Source organism: Macaca thibetana, chromosome 17 (assembly GCF_024542745.1).
Source record: "Macaca thibetana thibetana isolate TM-01 chromosome 17, ASM2454274v1, whole genome shotgun sequence".
Lineage (NCBI taxonomy): Eukaryota > Metazoa > Chordata > Mammalia > Primates > Cercopithecidae > Macaca > Macaca thibetana.
The window spans coordinates 14521103-14544823 of record NC_065594.1 but is presented as its reverse complement, the minus strand read 5'-3'; the positions used below and the strand labels follow the sequence as shown (position 1 = coordinate 14544823).

Sequence of the window (23721 nt, the reverse complement as noted above, 5' to 3'; positions counted from 1 at the left end):
TTCTTTAGTTTCATTTTTCTGTTTTCTCTTTCTGTTCTCTTAGCCTTGATTTATCAATATTTTTCTATCTTTTAAAACCTGCATATTGTACAAAGTCCTTTTCTTAGAACAGGTATATAATATATAAATTTAATAAGTAAAAATGACTGCAAAAATTTTATAAATAAAACATATTGTATAAATGGTATTATATGAAACATCAGAAGAACTTTTAGAGAACATAAAAGTCTGAGCACAGAGTTACTGACTTAAATATATACAAATAAATAAATGTGGATTGATCTGATAAATGGTCAATGTCATCAAACTAGATTATAATTTTCAAGAAAAAAAAGGTTTGTCAAGGAGAAATCGGAGGCCTAGTTAAAGCAATGTCAATAACACTGAATTCTAATATATCATAAAAAAACTGAAAATGATAATGATGTTCATAGTCCTAGCATTCTACTGTTACATAGGCTGAGCATCCCTAATCCAAAAATTTGACATCTAGAATGTTCCAAATTCCAGAACTTTTTGCATGCCAACATGACACCATCTTAAGTGGAAAATTCCACACATATGTACTTAACACAAACTTTTGTTTCATGTACAAAATTGTTTAAAAAAAAAAACTGTATAAGATGACCTGCAGGCTATATGGAATATGGTGTATATGAAATGAAATAATTTTTTGTTTAGACTTGGGTCTGTTCCCAAGCTATCTCATTGTGTATATGCAAATATTCTGAAATCTGAAACAATCTGAAGTCTGAAACACTTCTGGTCCCAAGCATTATGGATAAGGAATACTCAAACCTGCACACATAATATGTTCAAGAGTTTACTACTGCTATTACAACTGTTACAACTGCCGATGATACTATATATTTGTGAAACATATTGTCTTCACATCCATTTTCTAGACTGATTTTCGTAAGTCTCTGAGGACAGTAAGGCATTCAATATGAATCTAATTTCATGATGAGCAAACAAGTACCTGGGTCTCCACATTCTACACTACTGCACTGCTTTTTCATTGCTAAATATGAAATTCTGATCTTAATGTGACTTTATTTTTTAATAGAGATGAAATCTCACTATGCTACCCAGGCTGGTCTTGAACTCCTGTCCTCAAGTGATCCTTCTGCCTTGGCCTCCCAAAGTGCTGGTATTACAGGTGTAAGCCAGTTTGCCTGGCCCTTGATGTGACTTTTTTCTTTTATAACTACCTACTTAATTTCTCATTCCTCATAGGTCCACAGAAATAGAAGGAAACATTCAGGTCTACTTGACCAAATCCTTACAAATGAGGACACTGAAGAAAAGTCAAATGAAGATCATGTTGCTAGTCAGTGGCTAGACATTTTACAGAACCAGCTGCAGCTCTGTGCTAGATACAGCTTGAAGCTGGGTACATTTGACACATTTGTCTGGCTTCTAACAATAGCTTTTAGTTATCTCAATACTTTTAAGACATTGAACTTCTAAGATATCTAAGTTATCTTGTTATCTTTTGTAATCAAGGGCTTGAAAATCTTTCGATGAGGCTTTGAGAGTTCTTACCTTGTTTTTTCAGTCATGAACTACCTGTCATCATTCTGAAAATTCTGTTATGACAACATAGAAATCATACCTACAGACGCTTCTGTGCTCAAGTAAATCCCCCGGCTCTCTTTTTATCTGACTAAGGAACTTCAACTCATTCTTTTGGAGGTTTTTCAAATTGCATCTGTAAAGCCTTACATGACACCATCTGGTAATAGGCAACTTTCTAACCTTTTTAACCCAGTTGTGTAGCCCTTTGAAGAAACTTCCCGTCTTTTATTCATCTCTTTATTCTCACACCTACAGTACCTGAACCTTTTTAAGTGAGCAATAAATGCTAAATGAATGAAGACTGATTAACCCAATTATATAATATTATATAAAATTTCCATGTGGAAGTTTTAGAAAAAAATTTTATGCAAAAATCGAAAGACATAACAAAATGAAAAATATTCATAGCACATAAGAGTTAGTTTCCTTAAAAACGTGCTCTTACAAATCAATAAGAAGCTAATGAACAATCTAATTAAATAAATGAGGAAATGATATGATGAATAGGCAATTCGCAGAATAATAAATGCCAATTTCCAATATATATAAGAAAAAATAGTACCAGTTCCTACAATGTAATGGATATCTATTCTTTTTTACTGTTTAGCATTCATTATGCCTTCCTCCTTTGTGAACCATTCCTTCCCCACCTGGTGCAGGTGAGCTGACCTTGCTACCTGACTCCCTGGGTGGGCATGGGATCTAGACCTTTCAATCATAATATTTTATTCACATTGGCACTATGACTGCTGCAGAAATGGGCATGTGATTCAACTTGATCGGATGAAACTTTGCTGCAACTATCTGGGAAAAAGCTCTTTTTCTAGCGGGGTTACAAAGACATCATCACTGTAACACAGGGAAGCCTGTTTGAGAATGAAGCCAATGCAGAAAGTAAGAGGTGTGGAACCTGATAATTCTGGTGAACACTTGGATCGAGTTTTCCTGAACTGACCCATCCCTGGATTTCTCAGTTATATGGGCTAATAAAATTTTCATTTTAAATTAAAACCAGTATAAGTTGACTTTCTATTATAGGTAGTCAAAAATTGTAAGTACACTCACAATTGTTAAAAGGTCAGACAAAAACTATTTTTATTAACTAGATTGTCAAAAATTATTGTTTTATAATACTCAGTATTGGAAAACATGGCATCTCACAATGCTGCTGGCAAATAAATTGGCATAAATTTCTTGTGGGGAAAATTGGTAATATTTAAAAAATTCATATAGTTTTGATCAAGTAATTCTACTTTGTGTAATTTAGTTTTTGAAGAATATACATGACAGTATATCAATAGTTGTCTCTGGGCAGTGAGACTGTGGAGACTTTAGTCTTCCCTATATGCTCTTTTTTTGCTGTTTAATCATGAATTTGGTTTATCTCACAGAGAGAATTTTACATGGCTTTTACAATTATATGACCCAGAAATATATTTCACATGTGAACATTTTAACTTTGATAAATTTAAATTAACTATAGTAACTTTTTATTTTGGCTAGTAAGTGTTATTGACCAAATATTTCCAAATATAAATTTCTATTATTGGCTGGGGCTGTGGCTCATGCCTGTAATCCCAGCACTTTGAGACGGAGGCAGGTAGATCACTTTGAGGCCAGGAGTTCAAGATCAGCCTGGCCAACATGATGAAACCCCATCTCTACTAAAAATACAAAAATTAGCCAGGCGTGGAGGTGGGCACATGTAATCCCAGCTACTTGGGAGGCTGCGGCAGGAGAATTGCCTGAATCTGGGAGGCAGAAGTTGTAGTGAGCCAAGATTGCGCCACTGCACTCCAGCCTGGGTGACAAAGTGAGACGACGTCTCAAAAAAAAAAAAAAGCTTCTATTACCAATCTTCACTGATATTTGAATCAGCACACATCAAAACCTTACTAGTTACAGTGAGTTAAATGACAACACGAGGAACAAAAAGACAAATCCAGAAGCCTAGCATTGGCATATGATAAACACATGCAAAATATTGGCTGTTATTGTTATGTTCTATAAGATAACTGGCATGCTCTCTTAAATGAGTCAATATCATGAAAAAAAAGCAGGGGTGATAGGGTGACTGGGAGCTATTCTAACCTTAGACAAATAAGACAGAAGAATCAGATGTACTGTGTGGTTGCTGACTGAATCCTGGCTTAAGCACAACAATTTTTAAGACACATGGGAGATAATTAGAAAACCTTGATTATAGGCACAGTGTTAGTTAATATTAGGGAAATGTCATTAGTTTTGTTAGATGTAATGATGGTCATCTGATTATATGGGAAAATAATATTTTTCATACTGAAATATTTAGGGGTAAAGTATGATATATTTATTTAAATACTTTAGTAAACCAATAAAAGCTAAACTGTCAATAATTATAACATGTAGGTATTGGTTAATGGGTATTGTTATTAGGAACTGGTACTTTTTCTTTGTTTAAAAATTTTCATAATAAAGTCAAAATCAATTAAAATAGAATATAAAAACAAGCAAAACCTTTCCAATCAATTCAAGTCTTTCCTATGTCTTGGGTTGTTCTAAATAAGAATGCTTTAAATGATTTGAAAATTTGTTTCTCTAAAATACGTTAAAATTGTGTTCCGTAAGTGTGGATTATACATTCCCTTTGCAATTTTATACTGTTAATTGGCTTAATATGGCCTTTCATCCTCCGATGAACTTCAGCAAATCAGTACACAATTTTCAAATACATTATTAAGGAACAGAACTTGAAGTCATGAAGCATTAATAAAGAGAAGTGTTGAGTATATTTTTCTATTAATTAAATGTGTTTCTTTTTACACTTTTTCACGGGGTGGAATTGAGTATATTATGAAGAAAGCTAATCTTTGATCTAAAGTTGCAATTTGATTAGCAAAATCTATTAGCACGTGGCTGGGCATAGTGGCTCACGACGATAATCCCCACACTTTGGGAGGCCGAGGCAGGTGGATCATCTGAGGTCAGGAGTTGGAGAGCAGCCTGGCCCACACAGTGAAACCTCATCTCTACTAAAAATACAAAAATTAGCCAGGCGTGGTGGTGCACGCCTTTAATCCCAGCTACTGGGGAGGCTGAGGCAGGATAATTGCTTGAGCCTGGGAGGCAGAGGTTGCAGTGAGCCAAGGTTGCGCTATCGCACTTCAGCCTGGGCGACAAGGGTGAAACTCAAAAAAAAAAAAAAAAAAAAAAAAAAAAAAAAAAGCCTATTAGCACTTAATTTAAGTTTTTGTAGCGACAGGGTTTGGCTATGTTGCTCAGGTTGGTCTCAAACTCCTGGCCTCAAGCAATCCTCCTGACTCCACCTCCCAAAGTGCTGGGATTACAGGCGTGAGCTACCACACCCAGCTTTAAGCACTTCCACAGGAATGCTAGTCCCACATAGGACTGAAAGCTTTGGAGGTGTGGAATGGCTCACTGACCACATTTCTTTTGACTCCTCTGCTCATATCTGACATGACTGAGCAATGTGCAGGATATTTTAAAAGAACTCATTCTTACTGGATAATAGGGAGAGTTTTTCTTTTTTCTTTTTCTTTCCTTATTTTATTATTATTTTTTTTTTGATAGCGTATAAAAACTGCCAGGGCATTTAGAAAAGGTAGAGGCATATAGAAGAGAAATTAATCACTAGCTTTTTTTTTTTTTTTTTTTTTTTTTAAAAAAGAATATCCTACCTATGTATTATGGAGAAATAATAGGTAACAAATGGAAGAAAATGCAATCTATATAACCAGTGCAATTTATCACAGCGTTGTGAGGGTAAAGCAAGAAAATCCATGTAAGATGCTTAGCACAATGCCTGGCATATAATAAACACATGCAAAATATTGGCTATTATTGTTATCATTACCCCAAGATAGTTCCCAAGAAAATGAGTTTTACGTATCTTAGTGAAAAGTGAACACTTTCACCTACAAACAGTGGAGCATCTTAAATCTTCATGTGTCAGTTCTAGAAGTTTTCCAGGTATTAAGTAGGATAATGATGGGGCTACAAATTAGTTTCAAGATCACTTCTAACTGCTTAATATTCTGTTTCAGCTGGAAAGAAAGGTTAAAGGAGACTGAATTTGACCTAGTTTTGCATGATAATGCTGTGGTTTAGACACAGAGGTGACATGTGGCTGGTGAAATTAAAGTGCATAAAGCAGGCTCTCTTTTCCTTTCCATAGGTAGGATTCTTCTAAGAGTATACACTAAACAGTGTTCCTGCTGTTTTCAGTTCCTTCTTCAACAGCCTAAAATTTTCAAAGCAGAACAGGCTCTATAGGCTTTTTTTTCCCTCTCTTTTTCTGAAAAGGTGATTCAGTTGGCTGAGTGGGAAGGAACAAGAAAAGAGGATAAAGAGACATTTAGTATAAGCAAACAGAGCCTAGGATTGCTTTGGAAGTTCTGTATAAATCTATAAAGCTCCCTGTCACCCTATTATGTCTCCAACAAGCAACAGTGGAGATACAAACAAACACAAAAACACTTCACTATTTCTGGTTACCAGTGTCTGTGAAGTCTACCTTTTTAGTTGCACTTTTCTTGATCCTTCCATTTTTTCAATTAGAAGGAAAATAGCTTAATATGTCACTGGGTAAACAAAAAAATGACTGTAACTTCTTAAAGGTATGGACTAAGTCTTATTGCCTTTGTATCTCCAGTGTCTGGCACAGAGTAGGTTGGCAATAAATGCTTGTGTAATGAAAGAAAGAATGAATGAATAAAAGTATTAATTTAAATAAACGAATATCCCATGAGTTTAAAACAGTATCCAAACACTGCCAATCAATACCTTGTCCCTCAGCACTGCCATATAAGCAAGTCTAATGAAAACAATTTTCAACATACTGTGGGTTATATGTTAAGGCAGCATTCAACATACATTGAAACAAATATTTCAAATTTGGCAGCAGGGTTATTTGGCAGATAGTATATAATTAAATTTACACATTCACACTTCTATCTTTTATTTTATATCATCCTAACTACTACTAACACACCTAGTATTTTGCCCATACTTCCTGTTTTGTTGTTTAAAATTAAGCATTAGGTAGATTATGATCAAGTAAATGGAATTAATTTCATTTCAGATGTTGTTAACTTATGGTGAAAAAGAAAGATAAAATAACCATAGAAACTTGCTCTAGTGGAGACTGCAGTGAGCCAAGATTGTGCCACTGCACTCCAGCCTGGGTGACAGAGGGAGACTCCATCTCAAAAACGACAACCACAACAACAACAAAACAAACGAACTTGCTCTAGATTGCTGAGTCGTGGATTCCCCACCTTACCAATATAAACTCTTTTCTATGTGGTAGATAGACATTTGGCAGTATCGAGGGTGGATGGTTGAAGAGTATTCACACTTCAGTGCATCCATTTGCATTATCACATTTCAAAGTCTCAAGGCATTATCACTTCCTTTTATTAAGTGGCATAATAATTTGGGAAAATGGTTATGCTTATCATCATCTGTCAGTCAAACAACTCCTGTGTTAACAAAATCTATTTTTTCCACTCGATGAATGGGTGTGTGCATGTGATGTCTTATGTTCATGTCAATATTAGTAGGACTTAGTTTTGTGATGAAACTATTTCACTTATCAGAGGGCATGACTGGGAAATAGGAAAATTCTATTTACACTTTAATGAGCAGAAGACTGTGCTTCACGTCAAAGTCATGTAAAAACTATACTTTAAGAGTCGAGTTCATATGAGTATCTGTAAATAACTGAAACACTAGCATATATCATGTTGTAAGATAGATTTCACCATAAGGTTACATCTCCATAAGGAATATCTATATAAATCGAGTGGGGAGGAAATCTCTAAACCTACTGTTGGTTAGTGTTGAAAAGATAGGTCAAAGGCAGATTATTTCATCTGCTGTCCCTCATGTAAAACAATAAACATAGCCTCTAACCTGTACACATAATAAATAAAACTTGAACCTATGATGTCTAATAAAATGAGAGGTCTAAAAAAATCTTACTGATAAAGAACTTTTTTTTTTGCTCCTGTGCTCTCCAAGTGTTCAATTAAGTGGGCCAAAGAAGAAGTAAGAATATTATAAATATAAAATATTTCAGTCTAAATAAATGTGCATCTAAGGTTCTAATAAACATTTAATATAACCTTAGTGTTTTGATGTTACAGTTTTGATAATTTGATAACTCAAATAGATGATAAAACAGAATTATTTATTGAATTCAAAATATTTTATTAAATGGCATTACTTTTTAATTTTATTAGAATAAAAAATAAATCACAGGAATCAAACAAACGTTCACCAGGTTTTTGTCAATCATACCAAAGATAGTGAACTCTCAACTAACAATCATGGAAATTTGCTGTGTCACTGCCACTCACTGAATGCCACTTGTGTGTCAGGCATTATACTAGGTGCCTTAACTACTTTACGGTGTTAAAATCTTTTAACAACCCTATTATGTAAGTATGATTGTGTTCATTTTAAAGATGAGCAAACAAGTTCAGAGAATTTAGAAAACATCTTAAGTTTGCACAATATGTGACAGAGAAACAAATATTTGAGCGAAGCCTACATTCTTTTCATGTTCCAGTTACAACCTCTTGATTTTTTTTCCCAATTCCCATTATTGTTCAAGCCAATTTCAGCTGTGTTTTCTGAAACTTTCATTCAAAAGTTTCCCAACTGATACAACACAGAATTTCATGAAGCCTGTGTAATGTGGTGGTATAAAGAAAGAAAATAAATATTTATTTTTTTGGCATTGTACATTTCATAGTTTCTTAATTCTTTCATATAGTAAAGAATATAGAAATTATTTGGGGTACCACATGTTTATTGAAACAAATTCTAGAATTATTCACTGCTAAGAATTATTACTGGGATCAGGACTCCCAGTGTTTGTTTAGAAACAACTACTCTTGTTGTTAGAGGTCTTTTAGAATGCTTTTGGTTATATCATTCAAGTATTTCAATTCTTCCTTGAGCTTCTGAAGAGTAAAACTCTCCATTAATATTTTCATTTGTAGTATTGATTATAACTACAAGAATTTCATGTGCTTCTTAGTGGACATCTCTTCATTGTGATAATATTGCACTATAGTAGTTTTTCCTTCCAATTATATTATTATACTTCAAATGTCATTTTCCCATTAGGCGTATAATAAGATATATTTTCATACATTAAAATCTTGTTTATTGATGGATTTTACACAGGATAGTCTCAGGTTTCTAGCCCATTTGTAAGAAGCTCCTATTAAGAAATTCAATGAAGCATGGGAACAATGCACAAGTAATTTATTAACATATCAACAGGCTTTAATTTGCTAACATTTTCCTATCATGCTAGGGTGACAGAATAGAAAGAAGAAATTGCTAAAGCATGGAATATAGTAAAATTTGAAGAAAAGCTATCTACCTTTTAAGTGCTCATGGATTCCACTGTTCACAGCATGAAGAACTACATGCTTGCAAAACGACAGTTTCTAGTCATATTGCCTAATTTATTTAGGCTCCATCTGTTTACCTGTATTATTTACTTGACACTATATAAAATTAGAGAAGCACATGTGAGGCACAAAAGGAAAAGCTCTGCCAAAGGAAATACACATTACACAGGTTAGCATAAAAACCCTGAAGTGGGCTGGGCTGGGCGTGGTGGCTCATGCCTGTAATCCCAGCACTTTGGGACACAGAGGCGGGTGGATCATGAGGTCAGGAGTTCAAGACCAGCCTGGCCAACATAGTGAAGCCCCGTCTGTACTAAAAATACAAAAAAATTAGCTAGGTGTGGTGGTAGGAGCTTGTAATCTCAGCTACTCAGGAGGCTGAGGCAGGAGAATCGCTTGAACCCAGGAGGTGGAGGCTGCAGTGAGCCGAGATCGCACCACTGCACTCCAGCCTGGGCGACAGAGCGAGACTCCATCTAAAAAAACAAAAAACAAAAAACAAAAAAAGAACCTTGAAATGTTTATATCTTCAGTTACTGTAGAAACAGTGACTTCCTCATTTATTTTAACTCATTTTTTCCTACACGGATAAATGGAAAAAATCTATGATTACCAGCAAATATGTGGTAAATAGATGCCTTCTATAAACCATACTAATCATAATGAGTGCCACATTTTCTTTGGCTGGGCTAGGTTTCAAGAACATTCGAGTCCAAATGTCTTAGCGAGGCTGAGCCTGTACTCCCCAGTGAGGCACAGTCCCCACTAAACCCATCTCGTAAATGCTGGCCTCTCATATTGCTGTTAACTATCTGAGTTTTCATTTTTGCTCTGGGCTGAACTCCCTCCAAGTGGCTGGGAATATGTCTGCTTTATTCACTCCTGTACACTCTTTCACTTGTAGAGTGTTCGACATATAGTACATGTGTGATAAATATTTGTTGACTGAACAACTGAAAGAATGAATAGATGGAGAGAAAAAAGGAGCTTCAGTCTGTAAGTTTCCTTTAAACACAATATCCCAGTTGATTTCGAAGAAAAAGAACTTCCTTCCTTGTTTTAAAAATAATACAATAGACATAATAGTAGTCATCATATGAGGTTTTAATATGCTACCTGATAATCTATACTCTGAATTTGTATCGTATATATATTTTATAATGTCTAAGTAATGATTATTCAATTAATGTTAAATAAAATACATGCAGACAAGATTTTGTCAAAGAGCAAGTTTAACAGTCTAGCTTTCAAAGGCCAGAAAAGGCGCAGGCACAGGCATGCTGAGTTAAAAACCATCTGTGGGATTCATTTTAAATCGGCGGTAATGACGTTTCCCTAATTCACAGAGCTTATGCTGCTCTTGTCCATTAGCCCCTTAGACCTGCCCCCCAAAACCAAATGTATACACAAATACCTTTCAACTTTCTGTGGATTGCTAAATCAGACAATCAAGTCTCATAGAAAAGAGAGATACATTCAAAGTCAATGGGCTGAGACTTTACTACGGCTAACACACATGAACTTTAAGGCAAGCCTCTGGCGTAAGCTTAGACTATAGAGCAGCTTTTTGGGCTTAGTTCCCAGTTCTTCACTGAATTTCCAACAGTTCAGTATCACACTGTAGTTTCCTCTGGATAAACGAGGTAAGCTAATAAAAATTTTGCCTTTTATTTCTTATTACCGTTATGCACCATTTTCTTGCCATCTTTTGGACCATATCTTCTCTCTCATATATAGATAGAAACTTGATAAACTAAACTGACTTTCTTTTCAGTATTATATTTCCCTACAATGTGTGTATTTTATGGTCAATATAACATGCCTTATCATCTAAGGAATATATCACATAAATGATCTGCCATCATATTTTCTACTAATTTTAGGTTTTAAACCTAGACTTTAAAGCCTAGGATATATGAGAAACCTCTCCCTACATGTGCTATTTCTCAAATACCCATTTCATTTTGCCTATGCTAGTACTAGTTTATCTTCTTGTAGCTTAATTCCTGTGCTAAGAATTGGTAAGATTTAGAAACTGACTGTGTAAGTCAGGATAACCAGTTTCACTTTCTTAAAAACATTAACTGGCTATTTATACTCTGACAGAAATACTATTAGACTACAGCCTTACGAAGAAAGCTGACTTCTATATGTTTAAAAGTTACCTTTGATAGATCCCTGAAGTTTCCTGGAAGAGTCAGGTCCAATTCTTCTGATTCATAGTTGGTTAACACCCATGGAAATACTGGATATTGGTTCAGATCATTATATGTCCGTCCTAGTAAAGAAAAACAGAAATAAAAATTTGTATACACAAAATGCTTATGAAATAGTTTCTGTTCTTATAAAGCATCTATTGAATTTCAGAAGAAAAGTAACTTTGTATTTATTGAACCATACCTTTAACTCTGATAACAATGCTTTTCAAGTGAATTCATTCAATTGTTTTAAAACATAACCAGAATTACTATTTATAAGATTGTGATAGAGACTACTGGCTGGTTATTGTAATTGATTCTCCTCTTTCTGTGCTACACCACATTTCTCAGCCTCCCTTACAAGTAGCTATGGCCACGGGATTTAGTTCTAATCTACAGAATGTGAGCAAAGTCTCTTCAAGGCTTGGCCCACTGAAACTTCCTGCATGTGTATCTCATCTCTCTTCTGCTGAGGTAGATAATATTGCAACCCTGGAAGCAGAGCCTTGTCAGTTAGAGGCCCTGAAAGTAATTATGGAGGAAGTCACCCCAATGACCTGCACATTTGCAGCTTAGGTGACGGTATTCTATTTTATCTTTTAATTACTTTTTATTTTTTTTGAGATGGAGTCTCGCTCTGTCATCCAGGCTGGAGTGCAGTGGCGCGATCTTGGCTCACTGCAATCTCTGCCTCCTGGGTTCAAGCGATTCTCCTGCCTCAGCCTCCGGAGTAGCTGGGATTACAGGCACATGCCACCACACCTGGCTAATTTTTGTATTTTTAGTAGAGATGGGGTTTCATCATGTTGGCCAGGCTGGTCTCAAACTCCTGACCTCGTGATCTGCCCGCCTCAGCCTCCAAAAGTGCTGGGATTACAGGCCTGAGCCACTACGCCCAGCTGTGATGGTATTCTATTATAATGAATATATATCGAGAAATTATGAGTACACAGAATACTATGTTAAACTTATATCAAGAATGAATGCAGAGAATTTGCAAGTGGACAGAAGTACTCTGAAGCTAGGATGAAAAAGTACAGAGGCAGATGTCAATCATACATTTTTTCACTCCTTAAGTTCATGATTTTTTTTTTTTTTATCTTACGTTGTTTCACCTGAGTGAAGAACTGCTGGATCTTAGGGTGAGTATGTCTGTTTATGTTTTGGTAGAATGTCTTAAACACTTCAGATATGATATTGAGGTACACTGGGAATGTGGAAAGTTTAGGGGAGCAAGCTGTGCCCCCCCTCATAAACTGGAACTGAAAAAACATAGGATCAGGTGAAATTAAAAGAATGGCTATCAAAGAAACAGGATCCTAAGAAAAGTTTTGTTGAACAAAATTATTTTTTATAAAAATGTGTTATGATCCAATTATCAGTAATTTTCTAAATTTTCATTAAAATTCACACAAAACAGCTATTTCACTGGTATTTAGTGATATGAATTTCATCCAGTATGCCGTGGTTGCACACACCACATGTACTATCACAGTAATATAGATATGCAGGTATTATCTTGTTCATCATCAGGAAATTACATTAAATGATATCTGCTCTTATAGCAGTTGGAAAACATAACTGTGAAATATAAAAAAAAAAGAACTACAATCTGAGTAAGAACTAAAATCTGCAATTGTAAGCACCAAACCAAATTAATTAATACATTTAGAAAACATTTTATTGATGACTATTTTATCTGTTTATTATATGAAGCTTTGCATTTTACAACTAAACTGCATATTGCTTTAAGTGTATAAAGTGCTGTAAGTATGTAATATAGGTGTGGATAATGGCAGCAGAATACTGCTTCCACTTTGCATTTACTGGGATGAGGTTACAGCTAGGTTAGGGCTTCCCCTGTGTTGCCCCACCACAGTTCTCATACAGACCTCTATTATACCTGATACACATCACCGTTTACTTCTCTGCCTCTCCACCAGTCTGTAAACTCATAAATGTCAGGGCTGGGCTGTTTGTTTGTTTTTGTAATCTCTCTGTGTTGGCACATACCATCTGCCCAATAAATATTTGTTGATGGAATGGATATGCATGTGATAAAAATGGAATAAAATGATCCAAATTTCAGAAGATGAACAAACGTAAGTCAAGTAAAGGAAAACTGCAGAACATTATCTTTAGAAGATGAGGATTATGCAAAGGCATAGAGGTATATATGAGAGAGAATGATACTGTGAATGTCTGCATTAAACTAGAAGAAAATGTCTGCAGCTAGGTGGCTCAAGCAATCGATGAACCTGCTTGTATTTAAGTCTATGGTGAAGAAGAATAATGAGATTAAATGAGAGTTTGGAGCCATATTAAAGTCTTTGGTACATGACAATAATCTGCTAAAACAGTACCAATATTGTAAAATAAAAGCTGTACAATTTTAAACTTGAAAATTTATTACCAATAGTTCATATGTATGCTAACCTAGGACACCTGATAGGGCTCATTTTTTTTTTAATATATGTATATATACAAAGAGTACAGATTGGCTAGACAGAGCTACTTCTGGGATCCTAAATGGGTCCATGGCAGAGTTTAGAGCTCTTCCATTTTCTGAGGGGAACTGTTCTACTTAAAAATCTGGAGATTTTAATGAAAAGCAAGTATTCCAGTGTGTATTTTTTAACAGAATAATGCTGATGCTACCTATCTAGATATAACATATATTACTTAAATAAATTAATTGATAGATGAAAATCAGATACCACAATTGTTAAAATAATTTCTGATGAAGTTTTATAACTTACATATGAAGGAAAACTGTTAAAATAAAAAGCCAATTTACATAAACACAGTATTTAAATGTACTGTATAAATGCAAATAGCATAAAAATATAGACCATATTTGAAGACCCTAGCCTTTTAATAGAAATGATTTTCTAAGAAAGAAAAGGATACTGCTTGAGGGTAGAGGGAAGGAGGAAGGTGAGGATCCAAAAACTACCTATTGGGTACTATGCTTATCACCTGGATGACAAAGTAATCTGTATATCAAACACCCGTGACATGTAATTTACCCCATAACAAATCTGCACATGTACTGCCTGAGGCTAAAATAAAAGTTAAAAAAAGATATAATGCTATTTTTAGAAAGAAATACAAAGAAGAAAAGCATTATTTAAAAATGCACACACACGTATACATAAAATGAATGATGCCAGTAACCATATTTCATGTCTATTATTCTGTCCTGCATTTTGTTTTTTGCAATTCACTTTAAATAATCTTTGAGTGGTCCTTTGAAAATAAGTGCTAAGAAGAAAATTTTAGTAATTTTTAAATTAGCAGAGGTTTATAGCACTATTTTAATTCTAATAAATATAATAAACTTTATAAATAAATATGACATTAATGCTTATTTTTAATAACAATTTCTGCATAAGAGCCTATCAAAATGGACAGTCATATATGTATTTGATTTTAATAAAAAATGCACAATGTATTTAATGTTACATGGAAAAAAAAGAGTGACTAAGTGGCACTTTGGGGTTTTGCATTGATATGTTTTAATCATGAATTAGCATTACTCCTTTAATTACTTTACTGAACATCTTTGTGAAATGAAAAAAAAAATACTGTTCATTAAATCATCCAAAAAGTGAGATATTTCCAAAGTAATACTTGTTAGGCTCTGGCATACCTAGATATTTATTTACTAATTGTTTTGCTTTTTCTTTAGGATAGTTGATATTTAGTAAATACACTGGTGCTATAATTGGTAGGGTCCTTTCCTTCTCCAGCAGTGGTAAGTATATATATATATTTGTGTGTGTGTATATATATGTGTATGTATATGCGTATACATATAAATATATATGTACACTTTATTTTGCTAACTATGCTTATAAGAATTTATCTTAGAAGATGAATATTAAATACTGCAAGCCTATGACACTAATCTACTCAAATAATAAAAGTGAAACACAGTAAATGAGATCTCAGAATCACTGGATATGTTTCTTCATTAAAAAAAAACTTTTTAATTAAACCATCCAATTTAATGTTTTTATATGGCACTTTGGTTTTGAAGGTAAAGTGATCTAGAGACAGCTGACAAAGAAATTATAACTGCAATTCCTTGGTGAAAATGTTAATGACAGCAAAATATTGTTTAATTAGATGATTGCAGCATCTGGATTAACACTCTTTAAGAGCGATGTTCCTGTGCTTGTCTGCTTCTTCACACTTTACAGACATTTTGTCATCTCTAGGTCATTAGGAAAGAATTTTTAATGATTTTTCTAGAAGCAAGCAGTTCAAGTTACATCTAATTAGATGACAATAATAAGCCCAACACATGCAGTAGCTAAATATATACATAATTAACCAGGGAGGGCTTGTTCATCACAGAGTAAAAAAGTGGAAAATGCTAAACAGGAGAAAAAGGTTGGGGTTGGAGAAGTCGTGCTGAATTCATTAGCTATCATATGAGAAACAACTCAAAATGCTTAAAAAAAAATTCTCAAGTTTAACAGGGGATCATTTATACAAAGCTACGTTAGCAGTCACTCTCCTATGTTTTAAAATGCAAGAATTACAGGTTTCAACATCTTTTCCATAATATTATCTAAAAAGGTATAAAATAAGGTGTAGGTTGTATTTTTCAGAAAACGAACAGAAATCAGGTCAATCTGGGAACTGAAAGTTGAAACCACATTTTAAGTAGAACTCTAAGTATCATTAAGATTATTTTACATAATCATCTAAAATTTAATGTTCTTTAAAAAAAAATCAAGTGTTTCACAAATAGTTACATAAATTATGCCATATTTCTAAACTGGACTCTCATGTAGTTTTAAAAGTCATGCCTTCAAAGAATATTTAGTGAAATGGAAAAAGCAGAAAGCAAACCTGTATACATTATAGGTTCCCAATGATACACCACACACAGAGAAAGAAAAACAGAAAAATCACCCAAATGTCGACTGTGATATTTACGGTTAGAATTTTGAGTGGTTTAATTTTTAAAGTTACCATTTTTTGTATTTCCAATTTTCTAAAATGAACATTCATTAAATTTATAAATAGAATAAAACAAAGCCTAAGAACACATTTATGGAATTTTAGTTGTCTTTTAAATATGTTTCCTGAATATCTGACAAGCTTCTGTTACTATGTAAAGTATGTTTACAAAACTTACATACAGTAAATGTGAGTTTATTTATATGCAGTTATGCATATGTACACATACCACAGGAGGGTGTAAAAAGTCTGCATAATGCATTAATACTATGATACTGTGACCATGTGCTGTATACAGAGTCTTATTTTTAAAAGCATCTAGAAAGGAGAAAAGTGAAATTGGTCAAGTATGAGACACCTTAAGAAGTGGGTCATAAAATGTACTTTGTATTTCATACTAAAATAATATTTTTGGGAAAAAAGATAAATCTGAGAGTGCAAGACAGTAACCAATAATGTAGAGTTTGGTACTGTTTTAATCTAAGTCTTAGAATTATTTATAGAATATTTGTGGAGAATATTTATAGAAAATACGAAATTTATGTCACATTGGCCTATATTTTTAAACATGTGAAGCCAGAAAAGATTGTTTCATCTTTTCAAACAGATTCCAATTCTGTAATACTTCTCTTTAATCCAAGAGGTTTAAAAATCCCTTGTCCAGTAATTCTAGTGAATTTACATAATAGATCATAAAATCCTCCAAATATTTACAAAAATAAATATTAAGTAACTTAATTTCATGGGTATTTACTGAGCGAAACTTTTTTTCTCATTGGGAAGACAAAATGCACATAAAATGCTAAGGATGCCCTATCATAAGAGTCAAAATGTGTGATACTGACAGTGCTATATGAAGATTAATAAAATTAGTTTTAGGTATGTCTTTTAAAGAATATAGATACAGGGCAGTAATTCTCAAAGTGTAGTCCCTAGATCAATGACATCAGCATCAAATGGAGACTTCTTAGAAATGCAGATTCTTGCAGCTCAATCCAAGCCTACTGAATCAGAACTTATGGCGGTGGGGACCAAAGATCTGTGTTTTAGCAATCCTGCTTTGGATACACTGAAGTCTGAGAACTGCTGGTATGGTGGATGCTGGGAGCGTTGATGGCTGGTGGTGTTGATGGCTGGTGGTGTTCAGCTACGCCCATCTCCAAGAATTGCTATCGATAGAAGAAAGTCCCCAATCCAAAGTCATGTCTCCTTCCCAGGAGTCTGCATCCAATGGCTGCAGAGTGGAGGTAATGAAGACCTGGCTCCCTTGCCTCAAGCCAAGACAACTTTGAATGGTTAGCCTAGCCCAGGCACCCCATGGGATCTACTGAAGCCTTTGTCACAACTACACTTACGTCTGAATCCTCCTTCTGCCCAGTTCTAATTTCTTCACTCCCCCACAGATGTTGATCCCAAGGGCTTTTCCAGTAAAAATCCTCAAGTAAATCTCTGTCTCAGAGTCTCTTTCTTTTGATCTAAAGCTTAACTGAAAACAGGGCTAGGTTCTACATTAAAGATAATAATTCCAGGCCCAGATCTGGTGCTAGAATATCAGTATCTACGAGTCATGACAGTAAATAAACTTCAAAGGGTTAATCTGATGAAATGTAAAAGAAAATGACAAAATTGTTTTAAATCATTATTTAGGTTTTAAAAGCAGTTAATAAGTTAAGGCTGGTGACTGAAGGTGAAGTTGTATGGTACCAGGAATATCCTGGAACAGTATGCCGTAGTAACTGAATGAAAACTCTGGAGCTAAACTGCCCAGGTTTGAATCCTGACTTTGTCACTTATTAGCCCTATGCCTTGGGCCAAGTTATTTAGCTACTCTCTACCTCATCTCTTTGTAAAATAGGGATAAGAACAGAACCTAACTCATGGGGCTATTGTGAGGATTAGATGAGCAAATACATATAAAGACCTTAGAACAATGATTGGCACATTATAAATTACTGAATAATCATAAACTTACTTTCCATGTTTTCTGAGTTCTTATTATTAACAAAGAAATGTTTCAGTAGGAAAAATGAAACAAAACAAAGACATAATAAAAATACTATTATTTTTTCTCAATCTTGATATCAAATAAAAATGTTTAAAAATATTATGACAAAATATAAGCCAACCATTTCTTGGCTTTAGATTACCTAAGAATTACAGTTCGTCAAAAAGAAGACTAACATCCTATCTAGAAACAATAAATCTTAAGTTTCGATCAATCAAATGGAATAAATATTTCCTGAACAATAACTGTATCCCTAAAACAGTGTTATAAACTAGTATGATTATTTTAGGACCCATGTTCGTTGAAGTGATACTGGTACAACTTAACATCTTTAGAGCACCCTTTATTTTAGGATCATAAGAGAACTCTGAAGGGTGATTTGATAAGAAGAGATGAATGGATACATACTGTCCACCAATCAGGAAAACAGGCAAATCTAATTGCTGCACTAACAAGTATTCAATCACGGCATTAGTGAAGCTTCTCTAATAAAACCATCACCCATGTCTTTAATGCTGGTGCTCAGTTTAAACTGGCATTCCTATTTAGTTTCAGGATGATGGCACAGGAAGAATTAAATTAATAGGAATATATCCAGGGAGAGTACCTCAGGATATCCATATTCATAATTTTTTTCAATTGTCATTCTACTTATTAAGGTTTATTTTGCCTGGATAGTCATCCACATCTGACAAAATCCTTGAAGAGTTCATTTAAAGCTCATCTTTTCCAAGAAGGTTTCCTCGAGTAGACTATTTCATATTAATCTCTCACTTCTCTAAACTTGTACTACACTGAATGGCACTTAATCCTGTACTTTCTTGTATGTTTTAAACGTTTTATATGCAAATCTTGTCCTGATAATTAGATCTTAAATGGCTAATGCAATTGTGCTCAAACTTTTTGTATCAGAACCAACTGGAGGGCTTGCTGAAAGGCAGGTTGCCAGCTTCTGATTCACTAGGTTTGAGGAGGAGTCTGAGGATCAGCATCTCTAACAGGTCTCCAAGGTAATAATGCTGGTCAGGGGACTACATTTTGATAACCACTGAACTACAGCAAATTACAGTGAAACTTTTTTGTATAATGATATCATACAAAGTGTCATTTACTCTCTTTTTGCCATACCTGCTGCCACTATACTCATCCAAAATCTTCACCTCACATTTTCTTCTTGGAATGCCCTCTGCCTACTTCCTAGTGAATTCTTAACCATATTTCAATTCCCAATTTAAATGTCACCTATGGGAAGCTTTTTCTGATCTCTTAGTTATAAATAATGGCTTCTAGATTTGACTACTGCAAATGGCTTCACATATACTCCCATTATAATACTTTTTATACATTATAAAATTGCACACAATTTTATATATTCTAATACATTTTAATGGAATTACTGGTATACATATCTGTTTCCTCATTCTAATACTTTTTAGTGGAATTACTGGTATACATCTGTTTCTTCACTATATTACGTCTTTTTAAAGGCAGAAACCATACTTTACTTGCTTCTGTAGTCAGAGAAAATTAGAATATGTGGTACATAGTAAATATTCAGTAACGATTTACTATTACTACTGTAATACTCTCCTTATAGCACTAATGCCAAGGAATCTCAATTTTGATTTATGCCATACATAATTATCAGTTTAATCTTCCTAAAGCTCCACATCGCATTCCCTTCTACTCCAAAACTATACTGACTCCTAAAAACCTCTTTATAAATCTGGCTCTTCTCTAAGGCTCCAATATTATATATAATTCTCTACTCCAGACAAGGTATGATAATTCTGTCCACTGAACACACCATATATATACAACTGGCAGAAATTTGTGAAGCTCTTCTCTTTTTTTCTCCCCAAACACATTTTAAAATACCTCCCCTCTGCTGAGCTCATGCAGCATTCACTGTAGCAATGACTCAGCATTTACTATCAGCCGTCCTAAAATGTCTTATTTGTGTGTATTTCACTAATTCATCTAGACTGTAAGTGTTCTGTGCTCCTAGTCCCTATTGTTAATTTTTATCCCATTGCTTACAATAGTGAGGCTTTCATGTTTAGTTATAATAATTGCAAAGGAAGTACCCAGCAAGTTTTGAAAAAATCAGTGGCCTATATAATCTTCATGTTATAAATAAAACAGACTTCAATGATTCAAAAAAGAATAGAAAGTTGCTTTTTAATTCCCATGACAGTCTGCATGCTCTGGCTCAGAAACCCAAAGATTGCCCCAAATAGAAAAAAGCATATTAGGCTCTATACTGCTCAGGTGCAACTTTTAGAAGGGATGACAATGTTATCTCACCCAGATTTAGACACAGCAGCCTTTCCAGAGTTGGACAGATAAAGAGACTCCCAGAGAGTAACAGGCATGAAGTAGGTAGTAGTTAGGTGGTACTGTACCACACTGTGGGAAATTGACCTGACATGAGTAAAATGCAGTGGGAAGGGATGGAGACTAGAAGAGACCTTTACAACAATGAACTGGAAAACATTCCATCCAGAGCCTGGAGAAAATCTTATTTTAGAATAGCAAAACCATTTAATATGATTGCCTGCTACATTGGAAACTGAACTGGAAGTGAGGTATATCACCCTGCCCTCCAGTTTTATATCGAACAGTTCCAAATAGCTAGCACAGCCAAGGGAAAAAAACCCGTAAGTCCATCTAACAGTGTCTAATGATACTAAGTCTTGATAGGTCTCTCAAGAGCAGATAATACAAAAACCTAATACAGGGAATATGGAAAAATGTTACACAAGAACGTACAGAGAGTATCATCCCCCAAAATCAGGTAAAGATCCATACAGCTGAAAATAATACACTGCATGAACACATAATTTCAATAGTTTGAAATGTTTCTTAATTTGCAAAAAGACGGAGAACCCAGAGTATGAAGCTAATAATAACCTGGATTCTGGCTAGTAATTTATATTTGCAAAGATAAGCAATGAATGAGAAATAAAATTGAGTTGAGGTTTTTGTCTTACGTATCATTTAAAAATGGTAATTCATTTTTGAGTTCAAATTAAGAAAAGTATAGTTTATAAGGCTTTTAAAAATGTAATATCTCGCCGGGCGCGGTGGCTCAAGCCTGTAATCCCAGCACTTTGGGAGGCTGAGGCGGGCGGATCACGAGGTCAGGAGATCGAGACCATCCTGGCTGACACGGTGAAACCCCGTCTCTACTAAAAAAAATACAAAAAACTAGCCGGGCGAGGTGGCGGGCGCCTGTAGTCCCAGCTACTGGGGAGGCTGAGGCAGGAGAATGGCGTGAACCCGGGAGGCGGAGCTTGCAGTGAGCTGAGATCCGGCCACTGCACTCCAGCCTGGGCGACAGAGCGAGACTCCGTCTCAAAAAAAAAAAAAAAAAAAAAAAAAAAAAAAAATGTAATATCTCTAGGAGAATTAATAACAAGGTGTTTATATTTTAAATCACAATATCACTGAGCAAAAAAGCATTCGTATAGCCAGAGAACAAACAACATAAAAAGCAAGAGAACATTAAAAAATAGTATAAAACAAGATGATATAAGACCAAACATACCAGTTATTACAACAGATGTAAACATATTAAATACTGATATTAAAAGATTAAAAGTCCAAGATAGAGTTAAAAGTTAAAATTCAACTTATGCTCCAGGACAGAAAGTTGGCAGATCTGGGATTCTCTCTCTCTTCTCTTTGGTGCTGAAAGTTACGTTCTTTCTGCTACACCATGCTATTTACTTAAATATGCTAATGAAATTAAGTTCTTTACATTTCAGATGTTTAAATTCATTCTATTTTTAAATAATATGCTAACTTAATAGTACAACACATTTCTTTTATCTTTGAGGGAGTAAACAGGTTTATTCAAGATATATATGTGTGTATACTATACATATGAATAAATGCATGTATATATGAACATATATACATGAATGTATTGGTATTAAAATGAAAAAGCATTTTAATATATCAAATAGCTTTATTCCCTTTTGTGGACAAATCAAGTTTTGTCTATTTAATATGTATCTATTTACCCATATTTAATATATACCTATAGTATCTATAGTCACACTTATGTATGATAGATTAAAAAAGAGTAATATTACATAGTTATATTTTTAAAGTAATGATTCAGAGAAGAACACTGCTCTAAATACACGGTTGTGAACATTCATTCATAACAAAACAATAATTACGGTAAGCATCTTTATTTATGTGGTTATTTAAATTCATCTAATTGCAAAAACTTTTTGTAGAGCCTGGTTTATAGAAGTAAACTCTTTGTAATTCATCATGAATAAGGGCTTTTGGAGCTTAAGAAAAAAGATGAAGTACTTAAATCTCATAGACATGTTTAACCACCGACAACCACTGATTTAGCAGAAAACAAAGCCACTACCTCCTTTGGATTTGCAAGCGTGGTACTGTGGAGGTTGATGGCAGTTACTCATAATCTAGAAAATGTAATCTGATTTTGTATTTTTATTTGAAGATTTTAAGAAAAAAAGATGCTGTAACCTAATCATGCCATAATCCAGGTGACATCTGTACTAGGCAGAAACCTGTTGTTATTCTCCTGTCTAGCTGCTATTGCTGAGAATGACAAAGTAGTGAAATTACTTTTCCCATTATTATTTCCAGACACTCTGGCAATGGTTTGTTGACTCTAATAAACCTTCAGACAAAGCTGTCAGCAAAGGAAATGGCAGAAGGAGAGCAAGGAAAAGCCTCTTCAACGATAAATGCATCTAAGAGTTTGGTATAAGCTTGTACAGTTTCTGATAAAATTTAATGTGAGTGCTTCAAAATTTTCTCTAATGCTGCATTTGAATTCCAAAGAGAAAAATGTATTATATCAGGCTACATTACCATGATTTTGATGAACATAAACATATTATTAGATTAAAGAATGAGACATCTTACCTGCAATCGTATTAAGGAACATCAAATATTCGAAGTTTGAAATTTCCCTTCTTTGCCAGCGCTGAGTCATATTGGAAGATTTATAAAGCTGTCGCGGAGTGGCCAATGATATCCTCCTAGCAATTAAGCATAGCATAACAAACATAGTCTCTTTAATTCTTAATTTAAAAAAATCCAGTATTAACTAATATATTAGTTTGGTAATCAATTTAAAATAATTTATGGTTTATCATTCTTAGATGAATTAGAAAATATATTTTAATTGTAGAAATTAGCAATATTTGAGAATTCCATTATGGAGAAGATACACTTAATTACTCAGTATAAAACAATTTGAAAGCAACCTTACTTGTAAAATCATAGCTGCAAATGAGCATTTTACAAATCAACAAGAAAAAAAAGTAAAACTATACTTAAGATAAATCAAGTAGTTTTTAAACAATACAGCAAATCTGCTCCATGTCAACGAGGTAGGTAGACAGGTAGTCAGGTAACTGCTTACATGCATTTGACTTAATGTCTGTCAATGAACATTTTAGACTTGCCTTCACACACAGAGTGTGCACACACGCACAGCATCTGCCTGTACAATATCCCTGCAATGGTGTAAAATATAAACAAC

General features: G+C 34.2%; 1 protein-coding gene across 6 annotated transcripts in view; it reads right to left on the bottom strand.

The window, feature by feature from the left end:
* Window positions 1–23721, bottom strand: part of NBEA (neurobeachin) — a 726287-nt gene that overhangs the window by 109684 nt on the left and 592882 nt on the right. For all 6 annotated transcript variants that reach the window (XM_050766029.1, XM_050766031.1, XM_050766030.1 and 3 more), the window contains 2 exons: window positions 23100–23215; window positions 11171–11283 (listed from right to left, as the gene is read on the bottom strand). In XM_050766029.1, the coding sequence (XP_050621986.1) occupies window positions 11171–11283; window positions 23100–23215 (229 nt within the window). The remainder of the gene's footprint in view (window positions 1–11170; window positions 11284–23099; window positions 23216–23721) is intronic.